The 10,305-nt window shown below is 46.4% G+C and overlaps 1 protein-coding gene across 1 annotated transcript in view; it reads right to left on the bottom strand.

The window, feature by feature from the left end:
* pdxkb (pyridoxal (pyridoxine, vitamin B6) kinase b) overlaps positions 1–9,980 on the bottom strand; it is a 21,204-nt gene extending 11,224 nt beyond the window's left edge. The window contains exons 1-2 of the mRNA XM_083658704.1: positions 9,879–9,980; positions 2,399–2,453 (exon numbers count right to left, since the gene is read on the bottom strand). Coding sequence (XP_083514830.1) covers positions 2,399–2,453; positions 9,879–9,959 — 136 coding nt within the window. The 5' untranslated portion in view covers positions 9,960–9,980. The remainder of the gene's footprint in view (positions 1–2,398; positions 2,454–9,878) is intronic.
* Positions 9,981–10,305: the final 325 nt, after the last annotated feature.

A 10,305-nucleotide genomic window follows, 5' to 3' on the forward strand; every position in this document is an offset into this window, starting at 1 on the left:
GTCACAGTCGGGTCACATGGTGCGGTGCTGGTTGCTAAGCAACAAGCCAGCAGAAAGCTGGGGGGGGCTAAGAAAGAGAGATGAGCAGTCACCACTGTTCACGGTGCTGCTCTGTGTGTGTGTGTGTGTGTGTGTGTGTGTGTGTGTGTGTGTGTGTGCGTGTGTGTGTGTGTGTGTGTGTGTGCGTGTGTGTGTGTGTGTGTGTGTGTGTGTGTGTGTGTGTGTGTGTGTGTGTGTGCGTGTGTGTGTGTGTGTGTGCGTGGGTGCGTGTGTGTGCGTGCGTGTGTGTGTGTGTGTGAGAAGAAAGCAGTCGTAGAGATAAGAGCTGCTTCTGATGTCATCATTTGATTCTGTCGTAATTCAGATACCAGGGCAGACACATAAACCCACTCTGTCTGTATAGCAGCCACAGTAGTAAGTCCCCAAAATAACCATTTCACTGGCAAACTGGATAATGTAGAAAAAGATGGGCCCTCCAAAAGATGATTGAAAGATGGCTGATTGAAAAGGTGACTGATAAGGCAGACAAACAGACCTACCAGAGGGAGCCAACATGTAGTCCACTGACTATTAATGTTTCCGTTATTGTCGTTCTCTACAGTACATATCAGTACATGTGGGGAACTTTCCAAAGACATCTAACATGATAGGATACTGGGAGCAGGTCTGCATGCCTGTAGTCTGGCTGTCCAGCCTCCCCTCCCTTCCGTGAGAGGAGTCGTCTGGCTGCACGGAAACAGGCTACTGGGATAAACCCTCCCCTGCTCTACAGCTGCTCTCCCATTGGAGCGACTGTTTCGGGGGCTCCCCGCTTATTATTACAAGCTCTGTCATTGGCTCCGACCATGTCAATCAGAGCGGCTTCCGCTCCCTCCTCCCTGTGTGTCGCTGTAAACAGTGCCCTGCCTCCTCAGTGAAAACAACAACGCTAACTAGCTAGCAAGCTAACGGCAGAAACCTACACGCTAGCTCGTTGCTACACGCTGAAAATGGCAAGTTGGATTGTTGGAAACTATTTTCCAAGGGCACTGCCGCTAAGCGCCGCCCATCGCAATCCCACTATGAAGACCTGCGCTGCCAGACTCCTCGGACGGAAGGGAGAGGAGGCTGGCCAGCGAGACTAGCATCCCTGTGACCCTGCACATCTGTAGCTGTTATCTGTTATCACAGCAGTCAGTTTCAGATGCATTCTTCACGTTCAGTTTGCACCAATAACAGGAGTTGAGGCCGCACAGCACACCAGTGCAGGAGTTGAGGCCGCACAGCACACCAGTGTGGATCTCTCATTCATGGCACCAGCAATTAGGCTTAAAGCAATTAAGAACCCAAGAGGGCGTGGCTTACCGTGATTTTACAACAGCTAAGGGGTAAGGTGGTTGTAAAATCACTGTAAAGGGCCCCCACCGTTGCGGTCGGGGTACGTTTCAAAATCCCTCCAGGCCTGAAGATTTTTCTAGGGGGAAACACTGAATAGACAGACGTCATATTCAGATGCAGCTCACACTGTGCCCTGTCACAGTGTCACTATGTCCTGTCACAGTGTCACTATGTGCTGGACAGAGCCAGAATAGCAGATAGGTTGTCTGCAGAGTAGCCTTCAAATGTGCGTCAAGACACATGTAATCTGATGTGTGTCCTATAACGTATGTTTGACTTTCTGTTCATTGCATTGTAAGCCTGTGGATCCAACCATTTGTGAATATACAAGAGTGCATCTCTTGGCCAAGATCTATGTTAAATACATCATTTAAGACGGCTTCTGACTCCTGGCTCCATCTTTTGATCACAAGTGGTTTTCTTCAAGTAGGTTGACTGTTTACCTTTTGGCTGTCAATTTCTATTCTATAACAGACAGGAGTTAGTAAGCTAGGTTTCAAACTGTTCCCTATAGCAATCTGGGAACCCAGACTCTATTTCGGCACGTAAATAGACTCTGGGAACAGCCGTACGTTTTTTTTTAGGCTTCCTGTACAGCGTGGATCTTCCACCCGGGACTTCCACTTCCACACAGCGGTGCCTTTTAACCCATTGATACCTGATGCAGCATTTGTGTGCGTATCCCTTTAAGACCGCGAACCTTAAAGGGATACACACACAAATGAGGGATATATACACGCAAATGCTGCATCAGGTATCAATGGGTTAAAAACATACATTGCGTCGCTTTTATTTTGAAAGATAAACGTCAAATTTCGTATATATTCACTATAGCGTTTGGGACCGGAACTCGCCAGTATTCGCCGGCACAACAAAAGAGCGGCACTGCGCACACTAGGGGGCGCTGACTGATTCATACACACCTGCCCACACACACACACTGACAACAAAGAGACAAAAACAACCTGCACGCAGCAGCACACACACTCGCACACAAACACAGAACTCTCACAAGTCTCACCTGTATGGTTGGAGAACTGGACAGAGTTGATGGAGTCCACCTCAAACCCTAAAACCTAGAGAGAGAGAGAGAGAGAGAGAGAGAGATAGAGATAGAGAGAGGAGGGAGAGATAGAGAGGGAAAGAGAGAGAGAGAGAGGGGAGGGGGCGAGAGAGAGGAGATTGAGAAGATTTGACTGAGTGAACACCAGTCTACACTTATTTTGGGAGCTCAGCTGGTCCTTAGAAGTGAGCAACACACACACACACACACACACACACACACACACACACACACATACACACACACACACACACACACACACACACACACACACACACACACACACACACAGGGAAAGTGTTCAGTTTACAGCTATGTTACATTGCTCTCTGGGTCAATGGAAATGTGAGTAAAGGCCAAACTGAGTAAAGGGCAAGTGTCCCCTCTTGTCGTGTGTCTGGAGTTCACACCGGTCCTCACAAGTGTAGAGGTACATGTACACACACACACACACACACACACACACACACACACACACACGCATGCGCGCACACACACACACACACACACACACACACACACACACACACACACACACACACACACACACAGACACACACACACACACACACACACACACACACACATCCGGATTATTGGAGGAAAGTAGAAAACTCAATTTGACTCCATTTAACCCCGACTCTGACTGGAGATAAAGGCAACATCCTCTCAGATTTACTTCAGCTGAAACCTGCACAGAGAAAGACAACCACCCCCCACACACACACACACACACACACACACACACACACACACACACACACACACACACACACACACACACACACAACTTCCTCATCCACAAAAGAACCAATCACAGCAAAGTAAATGCTTATGAGTCACACACACCACACACGTACAACCGTCAATTATCATCTGCAGGGGTTTGTTTAAGTGGGCTGAAGCAAACGAGGTGAATGATTTCTTTGTTCTGTTCGGTTCCTAGGAGCAGTCCTACTCTCACCAGGCAGGGCTATAGGAGAATTACGAGCGAAAAGACAACAGTATTCATTGTAAACATTGTAATACAATGTTGAAGTACAGCATGCCTACAGTACAAGCATGGTGACAGGGAATACAGGAGCATTAACGCGTTAACGCGGTTCGCGGTCTTAAAGGGATACGCACACAAATGAGGGATATACACACAAATGCTGCATCAGGTATCAATGGGTTAAGGGACTGTGTGCTTTGCTTGCAGCAGACTGGCCGGCCAGCGGGGACAGATATTTCTGCGTCTCGTTTGATCCCGATTCCCAGTTGGATTTAGACCTGATTTAAGGTTTTTTGACGATTTACCTTTCAAAGCAATAAATGGATTTACTCCGGCTTATATTACCGAAGGTGAGCACCAGTGCAGAAGCGTAGTTAGATCGAACAGGTTCAGTTTTGTTCCTGGCTGCATCAACTGATGATCGTCAAAGTCTACACTAAAAACGTGACAAAGCATTATCAGGAACATAGAGACACTGCATGTAATAGGCCACGCCCATCACGGGGGGAAAAGCTCCGTTCATTTCCACACACCAGCGTCATTGTCCTTGAATTAAACATAGCTAAAATCCGTTCATTTCCACACACCAGCGTAATTTTCCTTGAATTAAACAGCTAAAAGCTGTTGTGTGGTGGGCTGCGCAGAAAACAAATGTAAAAAATCGCCAGTTAAAGTTTTTTTGTACTCCTGAGCAAAACAAGGAAGCCATTGAGAATTGGCGACAAGAAAAATGTGGATCTAGCTGTCAAGAAGTAAGTTGGAGTGTTCATCTTCCGTATATACGATATTTTGGTGCAACACGCAACCATGCACGTGACATAGGAGAACGCCAGGATTGGACAGGAGTTTGTGTTTTCCCCCGTCTTGGGCGTGGTTTCTGAATGATGACGCGTTACGCAGTGTCTCTATAGGAAGAACCTATCTATTTGGCAATACGTTTCCTATTGGCCGCTGTGCAGAACGTCTTATGATAGTTGATGTATTGCAAACGTGTGTATTTCTGGCCAGTGGGCTTAGTACTGTACATGGTACTTAGTACTGTACATGGTACTTAGTACTGTACATGCTGGGGCTAAGAACATGTTATTTAGGTCAGATCCCTTTCAGCTGGCATGCCTCAAGTCACTGACATAGAAAGACTGTTTACAAGTCTTGAGTGGAACGCTTTTACACTAGCCTCGCCCTCATTGGACAGTGAGGTACACTAGCCTCGCCCTCATTGGACAGTGAGGTGAGCTTTTACACTAGCCTCGCCCTCATTGGACAGTGAGGTGAGCTTTTACACTAGCCTCGCTCTCATTGGACAGTGAGGTGAGCTTTTACACTAGCCTCGCCCCCATTGGACAGTGAGGTGAGCTGAGCTTTTACACTAGCCTCGCCCTCATTGGACAGTGAGGTGAGCTTTTACACTAGCCTCGCCCTCATTGGACAGTGAGGTGAGCTTTTACACTAGCCTCGCCCTCATTGGACAGTGAGGTGAGCTTTTACACTAGCCTCGCCCTCATTGGACAGTGAGGTGAGCTTTTACACTAGCCTCGCCCTCATTGGACAGTGAGGTGAGGCTGCAGTACGACGTTATCAGCAAAATGCTAAAAAGTAACAAACTACACATCTTTAACCCCCCCCCCCCCCCCCCCCCCACCCCCACCCCCCATTTTCTCCCCAATTGTAGTTGGCCAATTTCCTCCGGCTGCTGCTCCTCCGTCTGCTGATCTGGGGAGAGCCGTAGACTAGCACCATGCTTCCCTCCGACACATACGCAGTTGCCAGGCGCTTCTTTTCACCTGACAGCGGGGAGCTTCACTGGCAGGACGTAGCACGTGGGGAGGATCACGCTATTCCCACCAGTTCCCTTCCGCCCCGAACAGGCGTGCCCCGACCGACCAGAGGAGGCGCTAGTGCAGCGACCAGGACACATACCCTCAATCCGGCTTCACACCCGCAGACACAGCCAATCGTGCCTGTATGGACAGTTGGACACCCGACCAAGCCGGAGGTAACACGGGGGTGCAAACCTGCGACCCTTGTTCCCACCTGTCTATATACTGTATATATGCCTGTGACTATCTAGGTTAGTTACTGCATGTTGTAGTTGTTAGTCGATCCATACAAAGATACATGCATTTGTGATATATTAGCAATCATAATCATAATCATGTGGCCATCAACTAACAGAACCACTCTCATTTCCTGGCTTTACTCTCCCCTGAAGAGAGTGGTAGGCTGTTGCTTCTTTAGCTTTCAATATCTAAAACTCGATTGAGCTATGAGCTGAAAGTTGGACGATTCGTCGGCCTCGATTAGGAAACTAATGTTGGGTAGTCAGTTGGCTTGACGTAGTCAAATAGGCTGGTAAGAGGTTTGATTTATCAGCTCAGCGTGTGGCTTATATTATAACAGCTTCTTCTGTTGCCATTAAAAGACAGAGCTCAGTGATTCACGCTATCGGGATTGAGCAGGACGGGATAATGAAGTGAGTTCAGAGGCTAAACAGAGTCAAACATTTTGGCAAGAATCTGCCTGCCTGACTCCCTGTCGGCTGCGGGGGCGCTACTGCTCTGTAGCTGAACCTGAACCTGTACGGTGCTCCTCAAAGGGTGGCAAGCAACAGGAAACGTTCCCTATAGGGATCAATAGATTCAGCTTTCATTGCATTTCACACAGTAGCTTTTCTACGATCATAAACGCACTGCTCAGCGCTTCTCTCAACAAGCAGCTTCAGCTTGATAGACCGTATGCCAGCACTGCACACGATCACACTGCCAACATGGTAATATGCAACAAAGTCTTCAGGGCAGTTTATACTACAGCGATTTATGGTGGTTGCGACGTTGGTGGCAACGATATATAATGTTTATATACGTCCAGCGACGGGCGACATTGGCATCTTTGCGATGATGACGGTGGTGGCGCCCATCGCCAAGACTTCATTTTGGATTCAACTTTGACCCCATCGCTGGCTAGTGTTTTTCTACCTCCGTGTCTCGAGAGAAAATGAAAATTAAGCAAATGAAATGAAGCCGGGCCTCTGTGATGCGTCCTCCTATCGCCTATTATTTATACTTTTTATGAGCGACAGCGTCCAAAATCAGCGACCAGCGATAATGGAACGTAAGGTAGTTTGGATTTTTTTGACGTGGGGTTGTATGTAGTATAAGGTACGTATCGATAGTTAGTGGCCTACCCAGCATGCATCTGCGCGCTCCCAGTTAGGAGCAGCGGAGAGCAGCTCTGACAGGGGAAACAGAGCTCTCTGCTTCTGTGACTGGGGGTCACGAGCAACTACGACGTAATTTAGCCACGTAAAAGAAGGCTCACCTAAACAAATCAATGTACATGTACGCTCTATATATATATATATATATATATATATATATATAACAAAAGAAGGTACCACCGCACACTGAAGTATAGCTTTACTGTGATTTATTCAGCAAACAACGCGTTTCGCTGTAGCAGCTTCATCAGGTTTGCTCACACGTATGAGCAGACTCTCCTTTCTCTTCATATATATATATATTTTTACTATTTTCAGCACTTTGCCGTCAAACAGCCCTAATCACAATTTGATATGTTTTCAAAGTCATTCACCCATATTTTGAGGACACGACATCAAAACTCGTTTGAGACCTGGATAGCATTTATGCTTATCAAATTGACCGAGTATCCTTGTTTGTAAAAGATTGATGATAGGTAAAGCGAGTGCAAGAGAGCAAATCAATTGTCAACAAGCAAGGGACGGTCAAAAATGTCTAATATGCAATATGCAATTTCACGGCCGCATAATCCTCAGTGTGTTGTGTGCCAGCTGACTGCGTTTCTATTCAGCGTGGTGTCAATGCAACGCACATTCCATCCAGTAGTCCCTTTCTATGGAGGCCTGGCTGCCTGCACCTTCTGTGACGTCCACCAGAGGAATCCTGTGGCAGCCAATCAGAGCCCTGCTTCCTCACGCCGCCGGCGTGTGTGTGTGTGTGTGTGGGGGGGGGGGGGGGGGTGAAGAGACGCACTTTACTCAGGTCGGATCGCCAAGGAAGGCCGCTCACCCGTTTAAACACCAGGTGTGAACAAGCCCAGTGAGAGAGGGATGCCCTGTGCGCTCACTGACATCATCATCAGCGTCATCATAATTAATCTCAGTCAAAATCGTTATCTTCTTCCTCGTCTTTAACGTGGGGGCTTTTTTATCCTCATTGTTACTCTAAAAAGACAGGAACAAGTCATTGTTGTTTATCTGTCTATCTCACACTGTAAGTACTTTTTTTTGTCGACAAGCAAGCCAGCAGCGACAGTGAATGACAATTTCACAAACTGCATCGGCTGCAGAATTCACACCAACGCCAAGCCCCACTTATAGTAACGGAATGATTAGCAGGTTGGCCACCTGACAAAGTGAGGAACACATCAGACGCAGGTTTACAGTTTGGCTGGTGGCTCCTTTCCAACCTGTCTGCATGGCATGAACGCTTTGCAGCACACAGTCATATATTTACTCGACACACTCACACCTGCTGTGTATTTAATATCATTCATATCATCATCCTTCTCAAAATCTCACTCAAGGCCTAAAGACTTATTTCGGGATACTCCCTGCATTATCGAACAGCGTACATGTCAATACGCTGTAGGGCCTGTTTCAATACTTTAATAGTGGTAAGTAATAATAAGATGATAATACACAAACAGTCAAAAGCATTTAGTAGCTGTTGTCTGACTATGTAGTCAGCTGCACTGGTTAACGTTAACTGTGCACTGGTGGTAAGTCAGAGTCAGCTGCAGCAGTTCAATGTTAGATATACGAAGTCCTGGTGGTGACACGCATCAAAACCCCCCCCCCCCAGCAGCCATTATGGATGAAACCGCACAATACGTCCTGCCTGGGGGCGCTGCAGGCCAGAAATAAACTCGCCCCTTCTTCTTCTTACAACGAGTGACATGTAGGCCTATAGCAGTCTCTCACCCTCTCACCACTGACTGTCAAAGCCTTGGAAGAGAACTGTAACAATTACCATCGTAATCTTCTTCACTGTCTGTTCATCATCATCAACATCATCACAACCATTAACTAACAAAATGTTGACAATTACAGATCCAAAGCAAATGAATCACTATAATCATTCTACCGTCAACACGAACATAAGGAACATGAAAATCACTTTGATAGCCAGCAGGTGCTAATAACCCATGTGTCCTTTCACTGTGTATCTATCTACCTGCTGGCTTGTTCGCTGGCACCTAACGATATCTGGTCAACGCCCCCATTAGGAACATCTATGGATATCTTACCTTGCCAAACCAGCAGGGTACTGTTAACTTTTCTTTTTAAAGTACTGCCTCCTTGTATAATTACTAGTCCTAATTGGTGGTAACACTGCCTCGCCCCCAATGCCCCCTGAGCGATCTGGCTCTGCAACAACTGGGCCCCCGTGGACCACAGACACTAAAAAGGACTTTACTTGACATCTTAAATGGACTTTTACATGGACTTATTACATGGACCCCACTATATGGGTCTTTTACTTTGCACTTTGTAATTTATATATATATTTTTTATATTGTCTTTCTGGCTGCTCCATATTTTGCTATTGTATTGCATGTCTGCACAAAGACAAATTCTTAATTTGTAACACGTTTACTACCATGGCTATACTCATATAATTATATCATCTTGAGCTTGCATTTGACAGATGGCAAACCCCAGCAATATTATCAGCATACCAATTGACTAGTAGTTGAATTGAAGAGTTTGATTTCATATCTTGAGACTATAGTCGCATCTATTTACAGTTGGTTCTGTTGCAGTTTCAATTAAGGATTCTACTGATGCATATCATTACCATGTATGCATCATTACTCTGTGTGTACTTGATTAGTCAGAAGGTCCATTATCGGACACAGTCCTGCCTCTGGCAAACATAGGACTCATTAACAATGTAGAAGTAGCTATAAGGAAAGACATATGTCAATCAATCATTGTATATTTTCAGATGATTATCCATTAAGGGACATAGGTCCATTATCGGACAATGCCAAGCTAGCGGATCATGCTTTTAGTTTGCTATTATGTTTTGGGGGGTTTCGGGGACCCCGTTCTTACAAAAGTATTTGTTGACAACGTGGTCATCTGAAATATCACATCCATGATGACACAAGAGAGAAAACACAAGTGAACGCGCGCTTGCTTTAACGTTAGCGGTTGAGCCTGTCCGATTTCGGGGAATCAAAATGACTTTGTAATATGAAATAAGGCGTGCATCGTTGCAGAAATTGGCTCACACATCCATACCTTCATTTGAATGAATACTGTCGGCTTGATATTTGCGCGGGGCCAACGTCCAAATTGGGACAGGTAAAGGAGAAAAGAATCACGTAAGACAGGGTCGTGTCCGATAATGGATCTTCCCGTTAGTTGTCCGATAATGCATGCATGCATGTTATATTTACCTGCAATGGGAAAGAGGCGCTCTTGTTGCCCACATAGCCTCTGACTACATGGCTCTGTATGGACAGAACACGACATTCCATGGCGACTCCCAGTCAGCCGAGGAGAGAGAGACGCAGATTATAATCCGTATTTCAACGATAATCACGACTACACAACAAGCAGAGAACAAACAAAAAAACAAAAACAAAAAGGATAACGCTGATAGTTAGCAAGAAGTAGCTAGCTAACAGTTAGCTAATCAGCTGTCCCCGTCTCTGTCACACGCAGGATGGCGCTGTGCGAGCGCGTGTGGGGTGATAGTGATGATGTACAGTGTGCACGTGTGGTGTGGTGCGGTGTGTGTGAGCGTGTGTACGCGCGTGCACACGCACACACGCAGGGTAACAAAATAGTGTGAATAGGCTTGGCAAACGACCGTGTGAGGTG

The sequence above is a fragment of the Poromitra crassiceps genome (genome assembly GCF_964638095.1).
Source record: "Poromitra crassiceps genome assembly, chromosome: 22".
Lineage (NCBI taxonomy): Eukaryota > Metazoa > Chordata > Actinopteri > Beryciformes > Melamphaidae > Poromitra > Poromitra crassiceps.